Below are 21,993 nucleotides of genomic sequence, written 5' to 3'. Positions count from 1 at the left end.
AGTGATACTGCATTGTTATGCAATGACTAAAACTACAAACACAACACAAGGGTAACATTGACCATGACACTTCACTCAGTAATATGGCAAGATTTTCACTGAGTGAGATGGGTAATGACGAAGTTACAATGTTTAACTCAAAATGTTTTTCGAGAGGTGGCAAAACCTTGTGAGGAAGTAAAAGTTAGTCTATTACAAATTTGTTAGCCTCAAGTCGAGCCATGTACCATTTATGTCCAGGTCAATACATAATCTGCTTGTTGGAATAAGACGCAAGATGGAGAATCTGTACCTGGAGCACAGCTAGCGCTCTGAGGTTAAAGGAGAAAAGAGGATATAATTCAATATGTACAAAAACATTGCAGTTAATCAGAGCATATTGTTAACGATAACTGTTTTTTTTTAAAACTAAATTATGAGCTTACAATGCAGTTTTCAAGTTTATCAAAATCTTAAATTATAAGGAATTGTTCAAAGTCCTCTATACCATGCAAGTTGAGATGTGCCATTAATACTCAATACTTTGCAAGTGTTTTTTTTTCCTTTAAAAAACATAGATTGCATTTTCACATGCACAAAAAACAAAAATCTCAAACTTCACAAGTATATTTAGAGTAACAGCCTAAAGACATCTATATACAGTGTTCCCTCGTTTTTCATGGTTAACGGGGACCAAAAACTCCACTGAAAAGTTAAATAGACGAAGTAGGACTCCCCTCCCTCCCACTCCATTTTACTTTCATGTGTCAAAATTCCAGGATTTACAGATTTATTTACAAGAAATTTCAACTTAAATAGCTTTTTGTTTTGTGCTGGCCACCATGTTGGATTTTGTATGGATTCACAACAGCATACTTTCTAACGCCGAATTTAAGTAGAAACAGGACGAAATCCTCAAGTTTTAGTGCATACAAGCAGGCAGGAATAGATAAAGGTAAAATTGTAGTAGGTAGTTACTGTACAATTCCTTTTATGTTGTACCTTTAGCTTGCTGGGAGAGGCTTCTTGCATGATAGCTTTTAGACACTTGGGTTGCTGTCCTGTCCAACTGATTTGACTTTGCATGCTTCATACTTGATAAATAATAATAATAATAATATTAATAATTAAAAAAAAAAAAACTCTATAGGAGCCGAAGAGGACGAAAATGGCCTGATTCTCGAGCCTGAAGGCACTGGCGAGCTGGGAGACCTACAAGTCGCTCAAGGCCTGCTACAAATTGACCCAGAAGGTGCTGGTGCCCTCCTCCATCAAGAAGCAGAGCGTCGGGTTCATTATGTCTGTTCTCAACACCTACACAGTCGCTGGGCTTTTCCCCAAGAACACAGGCAAGGAGGATCACAGGGACACAGCCAAAGTCCTGGAGATGTTCTAGTAGATGATCTCAGTGATGAATGTGCGCGAGTAGGCACAGGAAGTGTGCTAGAACGACAAGTACCGCTGCGTGGTGAAACCAAGGGCTCGAGGTGACGAGGGCGGGGAAGCAGGCGTCGAGGACCAGACAGGCCATTTTGATGTGCAGCCCGACTTGGACCGCGCCAAGGCAGAGGAGAAGGAGGACGACAAGGTGATCCTGGCCGACCTTCCCAGTGTGCTGGCTGACAACCAGCTGGACCAGTCAATGGATGAGACCATCTCAGCCCATGGCCCACATAGTATCCTTTAGGAAGTTGTTGTGGAACTTCCTGACAAGAAGGCGTGCAGGGTGAGGTTCCTCTCCCCTGCTATGCGCCACAGTGACAGGTTCCGGCACCTGCTGGAGTTCCTTGTGGCCTTAGACCCGACCTTGTAGGGGGACAGGTGCCATGAGAGACACAGGCTGGCCAATACCATCTTGCCGCACATCGGCAGGTCCCACTTCAACTGTTTTGATGCTAACCTCTCCAAGGATGTGACTTCAAAAGCGAGGATGAGCAAGACCTTGGGAGTAGCTGAAGAGAAGCAGTGTTGAGGAGGGCAGAAAGGAGACAGCGAGGAACAGAGACTTGTACAAGTCCAGGAAGCTGACCGGGGCCCATAAGTCATAGACCAACAGGCTAAAGTGTTTGTTGAAGGATGAGGGTCAGATACTGTAGCCGGCAAGATGTGCTGCGGCAATAGCGACATTGGAATTCAACCTAAATAAATTGTGACTGTATATAGAAAAACGCAATTTTTGCTTTTGTTGAGGAAAATTAGATGTTTCTGCATGCTTTCCTCAAGTATGTGTGAAAACTGAGGGATTCATTTGCTGTTAATAACCTTGGTCAAAATTTTACTAAATAAAAACATTTTAAGTAGCTATGTCAGGCAAAAACTTATAAAATATGTCAAATATGGCTATTGCTCCTAAAAATCTAGATGATTATCTTTGCATTTATTGATTTTTGTGCATCTTGTGTAAAATTAAAGTATTTTATAGCCATTTTAAGTTTGTTATACTTATATAAAAATAATTAAATCGGGATGTTATTAGGCAATGATGTTGACTTTTTTTATGCTGCTGCTCATGGAGACTCATTTATGCCTAAGGTAGGTGCCTGTTTTTTTTTTTTTTTTTTTGGTCACTAGCTGCTTTGGTTTTGAAAATATTCTAATTTTAAGTTTTTGAAAATAGGCCCCCTACGGATCGGCCCTGGACCTCATTTCCAGTCACGTAATAGTGAAGTCTATGCCTGGGGTACCACCGTACTTCTACAGATATACCCACTGTTTGTGCTTGCACAAATCGTATCATTTCAATTGGGCCTCCTTAGATTTGTCTCGAAACCTAGTCAGTACAAAAGTTTACTGGAATATTTTTAGAACACGCTCTCTTATTAAGTTGTTTTAAGTTAAACGCAGTGAAGGAGTTATGCTGCTCAGAGCAATTGTTCATTTGAAGACATCCAACATTCCTGTAATTGCTTTAATATTGTAAATTGAATAGGTTGTTACAGTATTTCTAACTTTTTCACGTATCTTTCTAAAACTTACCTGGGGAGTTAGCCAATGAGGCATGGAACACGGAAAAGTTGATCAATGCATAGGAAGCCAAGAAAAAGTTAGAGATGATAGGGGCAATAACGTTCAGCTCAGCTGCAAAGACAACATAGATAGATTACCAGTTGTTCACAATCGTAAAAACAGTACGGCAGTTCACATCATAAGGCATCAATGAAATACTTTGTCTGCTACTCCAAAGGTCTTTTATGGAAAAATGTGCATTCAAATAACAGTACACTGTCAAGGATTGAGGTATTGTTCAAAAAAGGAACAACCCCCTTTGGAATTTTTTTCCTTGGCAAATCGATCTTAGGCGTTTCTTGCTTTGTAACAAATGTGTCAAGCTACAGAGATTAGACGATGACTGCTTTGAAAATAATTATAACATTAAGGGTTTAAACCATGTTAACCAGTCTAAAAGACTGAATTTTTCAATTGGGCTTCTACATGAAAAAAATGTTTGCTGAATAAAAGAGGAGATGGATGATGATTAATATTTGGATGTCAAAAAGTTCGATGGATGCATGTTGATTTGAAAGTATGCATCCCTGTCAAAAATTAGGAATCTAGGAGGCAAATGAGACCACTGATATAATTGATATAATTATTCATCACACAGTTTTTGTCAACTTTGTCCACCATGTTTGTTTTGATCTTGTGGGAAAAAAAAAAAATCAAGAATACCAATTGGAAAAAAAAAAAAAGAACACAGCTTTGATGAACAGCATCAGATGCTGGTCAATGCCATGAGATAACAATGATCAAGTGTCAATCTAAATCGTTGTCACGACCTTGCTTCCGGGTGTAACTTCAGAATAAAAGAGTACCAATGCCATTTGTTTTATACATTACTTGATATCCCACATATTATTTTGAAGTACAGTGGACCTCGGGTTATGGCGTCCCTGGCTTACGTTTTAATCACGTTACGATGTGGAATACTGAGTTTTTTTTTTATCCCCTCTTATCCCGCTTTGCGATTAACATCAACAACTTTCATGACCTGTGGGGTTGTTTGTTTGTTGTTTTGCCTCCCTCTTGAGGCCTTTTTATGTAATTGCTCTTATTTTCTGTTGATGTCAAACTGCCTCCGCTGCAACGCGTCACTACAATGCTGGTCTGCTATTGGTCGGCGTCTTGACTCCCTAAGATACTAGTCTACCATAGGTCAGCGTGCTGGTGTCACGAAGATGCTAGTCTGCGCACAGGGTCACAAAGACAGCTGCCTAAAGAATTGATCTTGCGTGAGAGTGCTTTCAATATTGTATTTATTATGCATATTAGTGCTTAATTCAAATTTGAGTTGATTATCCATGAATCCGAAGATTGCTAGTGATGTTAAAGAAAGAAGTAAGAAGATGATTTATATGGAAACGAAGCTGGAGATAATCAAGAAATATTAAAAAAGCTAAGCTAGCCTAGCCTAGGCTACCCTTACTAGGGAATATGGCCATAAAAAGCGTCACTCAAAGGCAAATAAATCCTTTATATATTTTTTATTTACGATAGTATTTAATTGTATGCATGTATATTATATATAATTAGCACTTACCTGACTGTTTTAATAGCAATTTGTAATATTTATATACAATTTTGATGTTTTTACCTGTGGCTTTTCACGCATTAGCTAATTAACATAGGATTGTCCGCCATATGGTGAATTCGCGTTACAATCCCAACAGCGGAACAGATTAATCTCGTAAACTGGGGGCCCACTGTATATATATATATATTTATATATATATATATATATATATATATATATATATATATATATATTCACTTTGAAGTTGGAGACATAAAATCCTGCGGTCTTCCTGCTTAATTGCACAGCAACAATGACAGCGAAGTCTTCTTCCTCAGTTTTCATAAAATAATAACATAAATTGCATGTTCTACATGTTCGTTTTGCACTTTTTCATTGAATTTCCTCCAAAGAAAAGAACAAACCGACAAGAGTACCTGGAAACTCCACTAATGTTCCTAAGTTATGTACATTTAACTAGGATCACCTGGAAAACTTATTATCAAAACCTGAGATTTATACCACACAAAAACAGGAAAAATAATTGAATCTTTGAGGTATTCTCTCAGAATAGGTACAATTTCTCTCAGAATACCTCAAACTCAAATCGTTATTTGATAAATCTTGTACACATACTTTTGGAAAACGAATTGCGTTGCACTCTAATACTACAGTGGGCCCCCGGCTTACGGGATTCATCCGTTCCGCGGTCGGGATCATAACGCGAATTCGCCCTATAGCGGGCAATCCAAATCTATGTTTTATAGCTAATGCATGTAAAACCACAGGTAAAAACATAAAATTGGTAATTACATATAAAAAATTGGTAACAAATAGTATAGTAAGTGCTACTTATATATAATATAGATGTATACAATTAACATAAATATAGAGAAGATTTATTTGCCTTTGAGTGACGTGACTAGCTTGTTATGGCCATATTCGCTAGTGAGTGTAGCTTAGCTTAGCCTAGCCTTCTTCGTATTTCTTTATTATCTCAAGCTTCGTTTTCATACTCGTCATCTTCTTACTTCTCTCTTTAGCATCACTAGCAATCTTGGGGCCCATGGCTAACCAATTAAAGTTTGAATTAAGCACTAAAATGCACAATAAATATGATATTGTAAGAGATCAAGTCTTGTGAGTGTGAATCAAGTCTTTCGGTACCCATCTTAGTGACCAGCGACGCCAACCAGCATCTTAGTGACACCGACCAACAGCAGAATAGTATCTTAGGGAGTCATGACGCCAACCTATAGCAGACCAGCATTGTAGTGACGTAACCGGTGACACGTGCAGTGACGTATGAGCACTCATGCACACTGACCGCCATGTTTGAGAAGAGAAGTTGTTTTTATGTCATAAGGTGAAAAAATGGCTTAAAGAGGGGACTAAAAAATGTCACGGTCCATATCGTAAGGTGAAAAAAAGGTAAGGCTGGGACGTTGTAAACCAGGGGTGCACTGTATTTAATTACGGAATGGAGCTACTTACCAATTAAGATGAACACAAGAGCGATCACAAATGTCAGGATGTAACCTCGAAGAGGCTCATTGTTCTTGCCATAACCTTTGGCAAACATTCCAAGGCCTGGGTAAATGTTGTCTTTACATAAAGCCTGTAAAAACAGAATCATATTGCATAAATACAGCACGTTCCTAACACGCCTAATCATACTTAAAAAAAATTATTTTAATTATTTAAGCGTGTATCTACACTAGGACTGTCACTGCTTTAATTAACCAATTATCAATTATTTCATTGAATAAATACCCCCACCAAGAACCCTCTCACTCCAAAAAATATATTTTTATTTATGTTATCGTTTAACTTAGAAAAGCTTAACATGAGTTGGAGTGGATAAAATAACTGAATTTAACCAATTTAATCTTCTACTTCAAATTCTTCTAATTATAAGACAAAACCAACAAAATGTTGCTAAATGGTTAGCAATCACTATTAGCATTAGCAAGCTAGCCATTAACATTTAAGGTCGACAAATACAACTGAGTTCACTCCTTGACAGTGTTATATGTACATTACACATGTAATCGTGTCTTAAAAGTCCTTCAGACGACATTTCAACAATTTTCAACAATTCCACAATGAGTACATCAAGACGAGTGGAGCTGCCTGTTATCAACAACGAAATCAATGACGTCATGTTAATCTTTTTCTGCTGCTGCTTCTTTTTAAAGGGACAGTGTGTAAGATTTAGACCATTTTTCATTAAAAAGGAATAAATTCAATGATTGTAAATTTTAAAAAACTTGTAAATAAATGTGTTCTTCATGACCAAAAATATTTTTAAATGTAATCATAGGGCTGGTTATCATTAAATTATATCAAATGGGGGGGTCACTTCTCCTGAGGCGGCCATGTTTGTTATAGCTACGGACAATGGTAAATGCAGAACCTACACCAACCCCTGCTGTCCGTAATGAAAAATGGTCTAAATCTTACACACTATACCTTTAATGATAAGACTGTGTTTTGTGCTTGAATGCCCTCTACCGGTTAATTTGAACACATAAAACCGAGCCATCATAGATCTTCGTGACGGGTTGCATATGTCAGCCCTAGTCCTTTTTGTGGGACGTTCACAACTCTTTTTGTATTTTTGGGGACTCTCCAAGTGCCGATAGTGTCATTTAATATTTACTCAATCATACGCAGTGGAAATGTGCGTGACTGTAGTCAGAGTCCAGCCTTTCCTTCTAACTTGGTTTGCAAGTTGGAGTACACAGAATCCGCAAATAAATGAAAGAAGAAGTAAATAATGTAAAAAAACAACAATGAACCAACATGCAGCTAAATGGGCAGCTGACTGTCACTCATGACTTGTCGTCATCTTCCAAAGATGAATCAAACCATTCGATGGAATAATCGATTGGATTATTGGTTTTAAAATTATTTGATATTGACTGCCCGAGTGAAAACCCTGAAAATGGGCGCAAAGTTTGCATAGCCTGCCCACATGTACATTAGCTAGCAATTTAGCCCATAGTAATAGTCCATCAGCAGCAATCAATCATGTCACCTTGATTTAATGATGCATATTTGCAAGTAACATTAACACCGTAGGTAGAATTGTACCTTAACTTTTTCACAGATACAAGGCATATTCATTGTTCTTGAAGGGTCCGTTTTCAGTAAGTCAGCCTTTTTACCTATTTATTTTATATTGTTCCTGGATTGGACCACAGCCATAACCAACATTATGTCATGGATGGGGGAATGGGTGTGTTGCACACCACCCCAAATCCACCACCATCATGTGTAAGATGCCTTTGAGCAAGGCAGATAACTCTGCCAAGACGAGACACATACTCAATTTTATGAAAGTCATACCTTTAATGGTGACGTCTCACCTGAAATACTTTGGGTGCACTGACCAACGACGCCAGTGCCGATGACAGGGTGGCAGAGAAGATTCCAGCTGTAATGATTGGCCCGAAACCCGAAACCATGCTCATAACCTGGACACGAAATGAACGCTTACTTGCCTCATGAAGCTATTAAATTAAAAGATTGAGTTTGAAATAATCATAAGGTTAAAAACCTCATTTTACCTGATAATCATTGTGTAGTCCATACTGACAGACACTTTTTTCATCACTTTTACAAGCAGAGAAATCATAGCCAAATTTGCAGGATGCAGCAGTGCAATTTATCGGGAACTGAGAGCTGACTGTGTCATTTCCAGTGGCATCTCTCACAATACAGGATCCTAGAATGGCAAGTGTCAAAGGCACTCAAACGTATTTTATTACTGCTATAAGAAAAAGTAAGCAATATCTAAATTTTTTTTTTGTCTGTGAAAGATATACATGAAGGATAGACAGTACAAACAACTCAAATCAGTACCTGTAGAAACAGCAACTCCCAGATAAACTATCCCTGTGATCAATATGGCCAGGAGTGTTCCTCTGGGAATGGCCAGCTGTGGGTCCTAGAAAGGACATCCAAGGAAAAACATAAATGAAAATTGTGGAGTTGGAGAAAATACTCTTCATTCAGGCATGCATTTGAGGATGTCCCAGTAAAATTTGACAATGATTTAAATGTGATTACCTTGAAAACTAATACAACAAGCTCAATAAAATTGAACAGTTTAGGTCACATATGTTATAGTTATGGCCTGAGGACCAGATCCAACCAGAAAGAAGGTTTTCTATGACCCCCAGGATGATTTGGAGTTATTGTTAGAACTGGCCCACAAGCCTACTGCAGCTTGTGGGTCATAGATGTTTTACACACACACCAATACTAAATTTCCCACAATGAGACAGTGGCAGACGCGAGTGGGAGCTGGCATCATTTCATTATTCCTCAGAAGTCTAGACAGTAAAAAATGGAAAAGTGGAAGGTGCATCCTGAGAACCGTGGTTTTCAAACAAGGTGGTTGTCAGATTCCATGTTCCCAGATGTGGCTGGAAAATCAGCCTGGCCAATTTACCGAGAGGAATTTTATCAAAAACTTTATGCTAAAAGTTTGCCCAAACAAATGGCAACAAAGAAATGTGAAACTAACCAGAAACACAGCCGCTGAACGTGTGGACAAACACTCCATCAATTTAAAGGAGAAGCTTTGTAATAAAAGGAAAATATTTCATATTATCTCATATTCCCTGTCTGTGAATGAGAACACACTTTTGGATATTGTCCAATTGTCTATTTTCACCTGCTGAGTTTTCAGCATTGTGTCCCATGCATGGCACAACTACAGGACATGAACTGTATGGAAATAGCAAAGCTTTGTTCTCGCGTGAGTGTTTACAAAAACATATTTATAGTGCATTTTTGTGCTTATTTCAAACTTTAATTGGTTAGCCATGGATCCCAAGATTGCTAGTGATGTTCAAGAGAGAAGTAAGAAGATGATTTATGTTAGAATAACTGTATCTAGACATGGATATTTTGTGTTGGGACTGTTGGTGAAGCGCATGTGAGGATATATTTATATGTTTTTCTATTTATGATATGTAATTGTATGCATGTATATTATAGCAGTGGTCCCGAACCTTTTGATCACCACGGACCGGTCAACGCCCTACATTTATATTGTGGACCCGGGGGTGTGTGGGGGCTGGCTGCTGTAAAAGCCACATCATCCTTCTGATAACGGGCCGCGTGGGCTGCACGCCAGAGGCCAACGGTAATATTGTGGGGGGGGGGGACCTGCTAAATATTGTGCTGACAATGCTGCGCTATCGTTAGCGTAGCACAGTAACTACGCTTCAACAGCTGTTAAGTGAAGCAAACGCTGCGCATACCAGTTGTCCCAAGTTCTCGCTTCCGCCTTTCTACAAGCCAGCTGAGTGCTCTTGCTTGGCTCTGTTTTGTATTGAAAGCTAAGCTGGCCGAGTTGGATCGCTCCCAGTGACCGCAAAGCGGCCGCCATTAATTATTCCTGCCCCCTGCGTGAGCCATTGAATGTTCCAAAAGTTGATTGGCTGTGGCGAACCGAAATGCGGAAAAAGTAAAAAAAATGTAACCACGCGAAAGGCGAAATTTCACTTCTTGTGACTGCGCGCGGCCATTCGCGTCGCTCCATTCGCCCGACGTGCATTCGCGCCCAGTCACGCGAACTCCATTGACTACAATACAAAACGCTCCGCTTTTTCGCCTCATTCGCATTCCGTGTGCGCGTACCATTTAACTAAATCATCTCCAAAACATTATTTCGGGTGCAACCCACGCGGCCCGGTACCAGTTGATCCGGTGGTTGGGGACCACCGTATTATAGCACTCACATTATTTTGATACCAATTTTTAATATGTACAGTATGTGCAATTTTGATGTTTTTACCTGGGGTTTTATACGCGTTATTAACATAGGTTTGGATTGCCTGCCATACGGTGAATTTGCGTTACGATCATAACCATGGAACTGATTAATCTTGTAAACCAGAGGCCCACTGTAACACAATTTTTTCAAATTTTGAAAAATATTTCACTATAAAAAAGTGCTGATATTATTTATGTCTTTGTAAAACAACTTCACCTACTTTTGCCATTTCCCTGAGAAAATATACTGATGATGCCTTGAATAACACCTCTTCATTTATTTATTGTGAATGTTTGGGGGATTTTTATATGAAGAAAGTTTGCTATTTGTCCCTGTTGAAAAATAAAAATCACTGACAGAGCCATCAGAAAATATTACTTTATTCATTCAATCCAATCATAAAAGTAATAGCTTTGCTACGTTTTCTTTAGGTTCAATTTGGTTCACTAGGCTATGCAGCCTTTTTATTTTTTCTTTAGATGAAGATTCGATCAGTCCGGCACAACCTGTGTTACATGCCAGAGTATGTCTCCGGTAACATTATCCGGTGCGGAAGTGAATCTCTGACTGAGATAATCAATGCTAAGAGAAAGAGACTGTAATGTAATGTAATGTGAAGATGAACATCCCATACGTTTTCTTCTATTTTGGCTTATCTGACTCAGGATGTCTTCCTTCAGCCCATACATGAATCTTCACTTTTGCCTACAGTTTCCTCCTAGGTGCAATTGACCTTAATCTATCATCTCTCTGGTATAGTCCTTCTCTAGTTGAGGTGCGATGCGATGGCAGGGGTGAAGGAAATTCATATTTTTCAAATTCAATATATCAATAAAATAGTGTGTACATGGAACTGTGTTATTCTAATAAAGATTGAGACGATGTAATGTCAGTATAAAGCAGATATGGTCCTGGCCCAGGGGAAATAAAGACAAGTCGGCACCTCCAAAAGGAACAGATGGCATCCCCCGACCAACATTCCACCATGGGCAAAAGGCTAGGTGTGGCCTTCAAGAGAAGATATCAGTCAGAGTTTTATGGTGCTCAGACTTCCTCCCGCTTCAAAGAATGGCCGGCAGAACAAAGACTTTTGAAGACACCATCCCCACGCAAACAGACCCCCACGCACGCACACACGCACACACCGACAGGCACGCACGCACGTGCACGCACACACACACACACACACACTTGCATTCCACAGTGGGACTAGATGCCCCAAAAGGGTATAAGAACTGAATGTTGAAGGTGAAACGTTGCCATTTTCTGCTCCGACCCATGGCAGGACTGGCCCGAGGCCTTGTGTACTTTCCCACTCTGTCTGGATTAAATCAATTGTTTCACTATGTTGTGGTATGGGCGATCTTTCAACAAAAACGAACACGCTAGGAACTTGTTTAAGGCAAGAAGCTTTTTTCTAGATTCCTTCAGTAGTGCATAGGGAACCAGGCTTTGCTTTTGCGCTGTGTAGTGTAATTGCCGTGCCGTTGCTGTTGCAGCCCCAAAACTCTGCAACAACCTGCTTCAGCACATTAGACAGGCCTCCTCCCTGCCTGTTTTTAAATCCGTTGTCAAAACCCACCTCTTCTCCTTGGCGTTTAACACTTAGTAAGACAGTGGACTTTTTACTTTTATTTTATTCCTTTATTCTTTTATCTCTATCATTTTTATTCACTATTTTATTATTTTTATCCTTCATTTTATTCTATTTTTGACCCTTACTTATTTGTCTTATCAGATTTAGCGTTTCATGTCCTTGTGCTGTTGTGTTTGTTTTTACGATGTTTTTATTTCTCTGTACAGCACTTTGGTCATCTGTGGTTGTTTTAAAATGCTTAACAAATAAAGTTGGATTGGATTGGATTTATGGCACCAAGTTGTGCAGTGGGAATCTCATTGTCAAAGTATGGGAAGTTATAAACGTTTTCGAACTGCCCCCCAAAAATTCTGAATCTAATGATTAATGTCATTTAGAAAAAATATCTGATCAATGGTTCATACCTTTAGCTCCGGGATAAAATATTTTAAATATTGATGGTGGTAATGTTCCAGATTAATTTGCATTTATGATTACAGTGATCCCCCCTACTTCACGGTTAATGGGGGGTGTCAACCCTCCGCGAAGTCTGAAACCCGCGAAGTAGGGTATCAGTTCCTAGATTTCTGTGTACGCCCCAATATAACCGCAGTAACCATAAGCAATCGTTTTTTTGTATTTTTTGCGTATTTTGTTTCATTTCTTAATTTAACATTACATTATCCTTATTAACATTATTGTATATTATTTAAATAACTAATATTACTTAGTTTGTTGAGAATTTGTTCTCAGGACTGGTTATCTGCACCAAGACTCCGGTGAAAGAGTACGCAAGTCATTACGTTGAACTTCACATTTATTTTGGCTCATGTATGGTGTATCATGTAGTATCTGTTGAATAATAAATGAACAACAATCTTAAAGTCAGTAAACTAACATATAAACACTTAATCTATGAATTTACTGCATTTTTAGCCGACTGTAATTGTTGATGCTAGTTCGGACAATCAGGTTCATGAAAGTCTGGCTATCCTGTCCCAGTTTGATTTAGTATCCCTGGAGTGTCTTACACAACTGGTTAATGCAGCAAAGCAGACGTCCTGCATGCTCGACCCGCTTCCAGGCAAACTCGTCAAAGATTTATTCCCGGTCTTAGGGTCATCTGTCTTGAATATTATCAACCTGTCACTCTCCTCTGGCATTGTACCTGAGACTTTTAAGACGGCCGTCATTCAACCATTACTTAAGAAACCTCACCTAGATCCTGAAGATCTCTCTAACTATAGGCCAGTGTCACACCTTCCGTTTATCGCCAAAATTCTTGAGAAAGTTGTAACACAACAGCTTAGCAATTTTATGATAGACAACAATAGATTTGAACTCCTTCAGTCAGGTTTTAGGGCCAACCACTCAACTGAGACAGCCCTAGTAAAGGTGACGAATGATCTTCTCTTGGCCTTGGATTCCAACATCTCATCAATATTATTACTGCTTGATCTTAGTGCCGCATTTGACACTATTGATCATCATATTCTTATAGAACGTCTTAGATCATGTGTTGGTATCTCGGGATCAGCACTTTCTTGGTTCAGATCTTACATCCTGGGAAGGACGCATAGTGTCTCTTATGGTGATGCGATCTCTGAGTCTTTCTCAGTCTCATGTGGTGTCCCGCAGGGGTCAGTACTTGGTCCCTTACTGTTCAACATCTACATGATTCCTCCTCTGAAACATGCTATTAGTTTTCATTGCTATGCTGATGATACCCAACTCTATATGCCCTTAGAAATAACGGATCCGTGCAAGTGCAGTAAACTGGAGGCTTGCCTTGCTGAGATTAAACAATGGATGTCTTCCAATTTTCTGCTTCTCAACCCTAATAAAACTGAGATGTTATTTATTGGCCCTGCTCCTCATCAGCACTTGCTTAAGAATACGCTGAACCTAGAAAACAGTATTATTTCCCAAAGTAGTTCTGCAAAAAATCTCTGCGTGATATTTGACTCAACTCTCTCCTTTCGAACACATATTAATAACATGACAAGAACGGCGTTTTTCCACCTCCGCAATATAGCTAAAATTCGCCCTATTCTTTCTCTTAGCGATGCAGAAACATTAATTCATGCATTTGTTACGTCGCGCCTAGACTATTGCAACATTTTGTTTTCTGGACTTCCCATGTCCTACATTAAAAGCCTGCAGTGTGTACAGAATGCAGCAGCGAGACTATTGACAAGGACGAGAAAGTTTGATCATATTACTCCGATTCTAGCTGACCTGCATTGGCTTCCAATACACGTGAGATGTGATTTTAAGGTGCTGTTAATTACTTATAAAATTTTACACGGTTTAGCTCCCTCCTATCTCGTCGACTTAGTATCACCTTATGTTCCGTCCCGACAACTTCGATCGCAAAATGTCGGTTTGCTATCGACCCCACGGGCTAAAAAGAAGTCTGCGGGATCAAGGGCATTTTCCATTAGCGCGCCAGTACTATGGAATGCCCTACCTATGGAAGTTCGCGCAGCCACCTCAGTAGAAATCTTTAAATCCCGACTAAAAACACATTTATACTCAAAAGCATTTAGTTAATTTAGCCTGTCTGTAGCCTTCTTCTTTTTTCTTTTTTCCTGCCCCCCTCTTCCGGCTGGGAGAGGGGGCTAGCTAGATGGTGAGGGTTGACTTGACCGCCTCCATTGGGTCCTGCGCTGGTCGACCATCACGGGTTAAGAGTTTGGCCGTCTGCAGTCCACCTGGCTGGAATGTGGGATGGTTCCTGCCCAATGGCTTTGCCTGCTGTCAAGACATCACTGCACTATATAGCACAATATGTTTTCTGTAATTTATGTTGTTTCTGTGTCTGGTACATGCAGCATCCACTTCAACCTGTGGGCCTGGAACGGGGCTCCTCCCACCTGTGGTCCCTTCTGGAGGTTTCTGATTTTCCCCAAATTGGGGTTTTTGAGTTTTTCCTTCCCCTTCTGGGAGCTTTGACAGGGGATGCTGTTGTGTACCCTATACTGAAAAGATGTCTCTGTATGACCTCTTTTCATTCTGTGAAGCCCTTTGAGACTTCGGTGATTTAGGGCTATATAAATAAAATTTGATTGATTGATTGATTGATTTAATCAGTCTGTAGCACAGCACCTCCCTTGGAAATGTGACCCTGCCATACAGTAATTCGTAATTCACTGACACATGCAGCAGCTTGTCTTTGTGTGTACAGTACTTTTCCATCAGCACATGCCGAGCTGATGTGACAACAGTCTTGCCCATTTCCGGAATAAAACCATATTGTTGGTCGAAAATCTCCACTTTTGTCTCCATCTGGCGTTAACTACACATTTCTGAAATTTGAAAACTATTTACTTACAGCAAGATCTCCAGAAATGTTGGCCCCAGCTAGAATACCAGTAGCTGCAGGGAAAAAGATGGCAAAGACAGAAAAGAATGTTTCTTTTCTGAAGTCAGGACCCATGTTCTCCCACATGATAGCACCTAAGAGAACACAAACAGAACTGTTATAAAAAGCTTAAAATCAATAACAGTAATGACCAATAATAATCAGACCATGCTCAAACTCTTAATCAGCATGAGTCAGCAGTGATTACAGTAGACTGTACATTATATATACATGTTCGAGAGGTATATTGGTTCATTAAAGTCATGTTTCGGTTCGGTTCTCAGTTTTGGGATCGTAGTTTTTGGTTCGGTACACATGGGTGAAAAGTAAAAAATAAATCAAGTAAATCAAGTCATTACTTTGCTTAAATAGTGTGTAAATTTTCCCATGTGCCCGTGGGAGCTTTAAGGGCTTTGCGGTAAATGAAGCAAAATATACTCATCCTCCGGCTGTCTGTAGCTACAACAGAGATGACAACCACCGGAGGAGTACCACCCTAATGTAATATAATTTCATGATAACTAGACCTACGATTATATTTAAAACATACTGTTTAGTCATTAATGTATTCTTTTTTTTTAATAAAAATGGTCTAAATCTTACATATTGTCACTTTAAGCAAGTCAAGAAATAAATTCTTACTGAACACAAAAATACTGTAGTAATACTGGAGTGACAATCAAATGTTTTTTTTACACAGATAATGCAAAAAAGTACATTTTTCTAATAATGTAATCAACACAGAGAACACAGTCAGCTATATAAATTAAAAAACTTAAGAGTACAATTTACAGGCATGTAGAAGAATGTAAGTACTTTTTATTAATACTGTATTTCCATTAGTGCTTGAACACTGTTATTGTAATGACAAAGACTTACATGTCATACAGTGTAATCATTACTCTTCCCAAAAGACCTTGGCTCAATTCAGCACGCATCGAATGACACATTCCTATTATCAAAGTGATTTCGTGCATGTTGTAATTTCACCAACATTCTGGTGCATAAAACAAATAGGAAGTCTGTTTCATGTACATATGCTGCTCTCACTGTTGTGTAACTCACTTGGAAGAGGTGCCACTCATCAGTATCTGAGTTTCTGAACAAGAGAAAATGCTCCAACAACCATACTTACGGAGTATGGAAGCCTCCATACAACACTGAACTCCCACTAACAGGAATCTAGGCTACAATGTGACCTGCTCATTGCGTGTGTGCGGCCTGCTGGGCACACTTCCGGCTCACAGGCCAGGCTCCCCCCCCCCCCCCCCCACCACCACCACCATCAGCCCTCTCCACTCAACACAGTCACAAAGGGCTTTGCCATCACTCCCAGTAATTCCAAATAGGAACTGAACTGAACTGAAGCAACTAGACAGATCGATTTGAATGGCTTTTAAAAAATATTTCAAACCTCAACCTGAGTTAAATTCCAGAGAGAGAAGAGGAGTTTTTAGAAGTGATTTAACAACATTAATTGAACTTGCTGGTCAGCTATTCAGAGGTAATAATCTAGGCATGGCCACAGTATGGACATCATCTCTCAGTGAGGCAAGTAGCGCTGACCACAAAGGCTACGTTGTATGAGAACGGCCTTTTTTAGAAAACGTTGCCTTGCCTTGGACATTTTCGAAGACTTGTTAAAAAAATCAAAACAAAAGCTACCGTCCTTCGAACAGTTCTTTAAAAAACGCCAAACAAAAAAACACTTTGGGAGAGAACATGAACCAAAGAAGGCAAAAAACGAAAGTTAAAAGGGAAATGACCATCATTTTTATTCTTTACTCCTGTCTTGTTTTTTGCACTATGCACGCCTCTCATGTGTTGCATAATATTCTAATTGTATTTGTTACATGTGTTTGATGTATTTTTATGCTTCATAAAACATATGTCTGAATTTTGGGGGTCTTGGAACGGATTAGAGCATTTACATGGAAGACACAACTCTACTTACAATTTTTATTGTTAAGGAGTTTCTTCTGGAACCAATTAATTTCATAAGTAGAGGTACCATATGGAGTTATATTTGTGACACAATTGTGAGAGCGCAAAAAAAAAAAAATTGATCGGAGATAATAAAACTGAGCGAGCGAAAACAGATTTTTGAGCGCAGAAAATAAAACTGAGCGAGCGAAAAAAGATTTTGAGCGCAGGAAAAAAACGATTGAAAAGAAGTTTCTCGCTCAAAATTCCTTTTTGCTCACTCGCTATAGCCCGCTCTCGCTCAACATCTCGCTCTCACTCGCAATACTCCTCCCTCGCTCAACATCGCGTTTGCTCAACATGGAGCTCTTACTCGCTCGAGTCATTCTCTGCGTGCGCTCAGTTCTGCTCACATGTTACGTTTGTGCCGCAAAGATAGCCAATCAGAGCTTGTAAAAGCACATTGATTGACAGCATAGTATTCAATAAGATTGTTTGTTGTGTTCACCTGGAGCGAGCAAACGAGAGTGCGTCAACACGGACTTGGGCGGGAAGGTAGACTTCTTTGGAAACAATGTATGGGCATTACTTTTAACATTATTATTGTTGTTGTATCGTATCATTTGACAGAACTACCTTGTTAGTTTTTGTACGTTAATGATATAAGCCCACCTCCTCCCGCCCAAGTCGATGTGACGCACTCTCATTTGTTCGTTTGCAAACTAAGTTTTATTTTCTCCGCTCAATTTTTTTTTTTTTGCGCGCTCGCAATTATATACACAAATATAACGCCATAGTACCACTGTATTCAGGAGTTTTGTGGAGGAGGTTCTGTCAGGAAGTAGAACCTCAGATTCAGGAGGAGGAGCGGTATGGTTTTCATCTCGGCCATGGAACAGTGGAGCAGTTCCTCACCTTTGGCAGGGTGAATGGGAGTTTGCCCAACCAGTCTACAATGTATTTTGTGGATTTGGAAAAGGCGATCAAACGTGTGCCTAGGGGAGTCCTGTGCGGGGTGCTTTGGGAGTACAGGGTACCGAGCCCCTTGATAAGTTATGAAACATTAGCAAACTACGATGGCACTGATCTCTGCATCCAGTCTCAGAGCAGAGCCCAGCTTCACTCCAAAGTTAGTTCAGTGAAAAATATACCACCTCAGATGTTTCTCATCAAATTGTGAGAAATTTTAAGTCATCCATGCTTTGACCTTGTCCAAGCGGCATTTTGACAATTTCAATAGGACATTTGGCAGTCATCAGTATAACAATGAAAAGAGACTTTACATTATATTTGTGGATGGACCAAAGCAGTAAAAGATTAGTGGGAAAAAAGGAAAAGGACCCTTGGTTTACTCAGCAAGCAAGGGATGCACAAAAGGACATTGAACATTACCAACCTAGAATGAAAAACTCCGACTGGCTTAGTAAGATTTAAACCAGGACAGGTCAGGACCTCCTATGACAACATAAAAACATCAAAACAAAATATCATACCGTCATAACCAAAGAAGCCAGCAGATTTCTTTGACTGAACAGGAATAAAGGTTCCAATGAAGTAGTTGATTATTGCTGTGATGAGTACAAACAGCAAGAAGATCTGAGCCTAAAGGAGAAATTATAAAGTTATTGTTATAGGTTAATTAATGTTAATGTCGATCATGTGAATGCACACTTTGATTCTGACAGCCTAACATGTGATTTAAATGTCATATATGTTTATTTGTAAAATTCTTAGAAAAGCAAAGTAAAAAAAGTCAAGAAAATTCTAATGTTCTATTACTATTTCTATTCGTTGTTTGCAAAACAGACCTGCAGGCGACCTGTGCTCAACTAATGCCCGCAGGCCCTGCTTTGGTGACTCTTGATCTATGTCGTTAAATGCAGGCTTTCCAAGTATTATAGGTTGGAAATGAATCATACCTTTGCTTCCCATTCCATTCCTGCAACAGATATGCCCAGGAGAAGGATTACAGTAATGGTGCCAATAATTCGAATATCATTGATTTCATCCGTCATGATGGCATCCACACCCTGAAAGATGAGAATTTAATATTGATCAACAATTTTATATTTTCAATCAGTGGTTTCCTTTCAAAATGCGCACATGGTTATGAAGTGATTGTGTCGATAAATTATGCAGCAGTAAACCAACATTTACATTATCTTCCTATTAAATTCAACTGATCCTTTCCAGTGTGGCCAAGGAAATAAATTATAAAAATGTTTTGCTCTGGTTGAGGTAAATCACAATGACAGTACATCACAAGTAGCAAGATAAGTAACTGTCCAAACAGAGAAATTAACACCTAACTTGTACAAAATATCATTCTTGCCAGCAAGATTATTGAGGACAAAATGAAGTTTTTTTGACAGCTGCAACACTAAAGGAATGGAAGTGTTTAAAAAAATATTGTCATAATGCTGATTTCAGACAATGAAATCTGAATAGTCTCAGATTTTCTGGCAAATTACAGTATCTTTACATATTAAGATGAATGAAATATTAGCTCCCAATATCAGAGTCCAATGTTAAATCCAAAAACTCTCCAACGCGTAAAGAATCAACAAGATTTGGGTGGGTTAGGGTTATTTCATTGCCCAATCGATGAAGCATATGTGGTGGTATAAAGAAGGCTTTAATGTGTACATAGGTAGAGATCTGTCTATTTAGTTAGTTTTCTATGCTTTGCATCATGTCCAAATGGATTTAAGAGTGTTTGCCCTTATTAAGGTTTGGCACAGAGAATTTGAAATTGAGTGGAGTCAGGACTATAATTTCAGTTCTCTTGGAATCCTTCAAATTTTAAATAATCTCTGCTAAATTTTGCGCCCTAGTAAGCTGGCCATAAAAAGCAGGGATGAAGGAAGACTGTGTGCGCGCAGCCCTACTCAGCCATGCACCTAGCATAATTAAGCATGCAGATGACACTACAGTCACCGGGTTGATCACTGGTCGGGTTGAGACATCATATAGGATAGAGGTGGCAGACTTTATGGCCTGGTGTCCCAGCAATAATCTCCATGTCAATACAGACAAGACCAAAGAACTGATCATAAACCCAAAACGGCAGTTGAAGCCGCACAAACCACCACTTTTCATCAATGGGACAGAGGTGGATAGGGTGAAAGCCTTCAAATTCCTTTGCACCTACATCAGCGGGGATCTCACCCGGTCCGACAACACTCAACAAATCATCAGGAGACTAAAGAAATTTGGCATGTCAGCAAAGATTCTCAACAACTTCTACGGATGTACAATCCAGGGTCCTCTACACCTCCATCACAGTCTGGTACGGCAACTGTACAGCATAAGAAAGGAAGGCTCTCCAGCGTGTGATCAAGACCTCACAGCGCATCTGTGGAGTAGCCTTCTCCTCACTGTAGGACATTTATCACACCAGCATTCTGCGGAGGACACACAACCTCATCAGGGACAATTCTCACCCACAACACAACCTGTCTGAACTGCTGCCATCAGGCAGACGCTACAGGGGCCTGAGGGCCAGGAGTGCCAGGCTGGAAAACAACTTCTACTCGCAGGCCATTCAGATTCTGAATAAATTCCTCACGCGCTAATCTACCTCATCACCAGGCACTTTACTGCATGGACACGTGAACCTTATAAACCCTGCACAGTGCAGGAAAGCTGCTGAATACATAATATTTTGCACTATCATCCTTATATGTATCCTCTTATCTATCCAGTTTCTTCCACTCCATCTATTTCATAATATGCTCAGAATGTAAGTCTATTCATTTACTAGTGGTTCATTATTACTGTCCCTATTGCTGTATTACTGTTTTTTTTTTTTTTTTGTTTGTTTTATTGCATGATACAAGCGGCCGAAATGAGTTTCCTCCGCAGGGTGTCCGGGCTCTCCCTTAGAGATAGGGTGAGAAGCTCGGTCATCCGGGAGGGGCTCAGCGTCGAGCCGCTACTCCTCCGCCTTGAGAGGAGCCAGCTGAGGTGGTTCGGGCATCTGGTTAGGATGCCCCCTGGACGCCTCCACGGTGAGGTGTTTCAGGCATGTCCCACTGGAAGAAGGCCCCGGGGACGACCCAGGACACGCTGGAGGGACTATGTCTCTCGGCTGGCCTGGGAGTGCCTGGAGATCCTTCCGCAAGAGCTGGATGAAGTGGTCGGGTAGAGGGAAGTCTGGGCTTCCTTGCTCAAGCTGCTGCCCCCGCAACCCGACCCCGGAAGACAGCGGTAGAAGATGAATAGAAGAAGATTTTATTGCATGCTTATTATTTGCTCGATTATGGAATGTAGTCTGCTCGGGCAAATGAAAATAATCTTATTGTGTGGTATTACTATGCATATGAATATAAAACTCTTGAATCTTGAAACGTGACCGTGCCGGTTGAGCTTGTCCTGTTTGCTGCAATTTTTGATTGTGAATTTGTCTTTGGGGCCAACCAACAGAAGTGGCATGCAGGGACTATCTTTGCCATGCTTGACATGGGCGGGGTGCACAACAAAGAGGTGCTACGGCAGAGAGCGACGACATTCACGTGTACGGAGCCTTTTCCCTGTCTTTTCCAAGTAACAGCGCACACCCCGAACTGCTGTGGCGGCAGTGACAACAATAACAATGAGTCGACAAACAAACAGAGCCAGCCAAGATTTAGCTCATACAGTAGTATACACAATTGCAGCATTATAACACTCAGTAAGTATACTTACAGACTGCTTAGAGCGGGGTCAACAACTCAAAATGTTGAAAGAGCCATATTAGAACAAAGAAAAAAAAAAAAATCTTTCTGGAGCCACAAAATAAAATTACCATATATAAGCGTTATAATGAAGGGAAATATATTAGCTATTATAGCCTAGTACCAAAACGTAGA

At 39.9% G+C, this 21,993-nt stretch overlaps 1 protein-coding gene across 3 annotated transcripts in view; it reads right to left on the bottom strand.

Annotated features, from left to right (window-relative positions):
* LOC148411328 (solute carrier family 12 member 2-like) overlaps positions 1-21,993 on the bottom strand; it is a 94,116-nt gene that overhangs the window by 40,595 nt on the left and 31,528 nt on the right. For all 3 annotated transcript variants that reach the window (XM_088435178.1, XM_088435177.1, XM_088435176.1), the window contains exons 6-13: positions 19,063-19,173; positions 18,637-18,745; positions 15,191-15,315; positions 8,357-8,441; positions 8,062-8,219; positions 7,861-7,968; positions 5,984-6,107; positions 2,956-3,057 (exon numbers count right to left, since the gene is read on the bottom strand). In XM_088435178.1, coding sequence (XP_088291304.1) covers positions 2,956-3,057; positions 5,984-6,107; positions 7,861-7,968; positions 8,062-8,219; positions 8,357-8,441; positions 15,191-15,315; positions 18,637-18,745; positions 19,063-19,173 — 922 coding nt within the window. The remainder of the gene's footprint in view (positions 1-2,955; positions 3,058-5,983; positions 6,108-7,860; positions 7,969-8,061; positions 8,220-8,356; positions 8,442-15,190; positions 15,316-18,636; positions 18,746-19,062; positions 19,174-21,993) is intronic.

Source organism: Hippichthys cyanospilos, chromosome 15 (assembly GCF_059441005.1).
Source record: "Hippichthys cyanospilos isolate Australia breed blue-spotted pipefish chromosome 15, RoL_Hcya_1.0, whole genome shotgun sequence".
NCBI lineage: Eukaryota > Metazoa > Chordata > Actinopteri > Syngnathiformes > Syngnathidae > Hippichthys > Hippichthys cyanospilos.
This window is presented reverse-complemented; position numbering and strand designations above follow the sequence as displayed.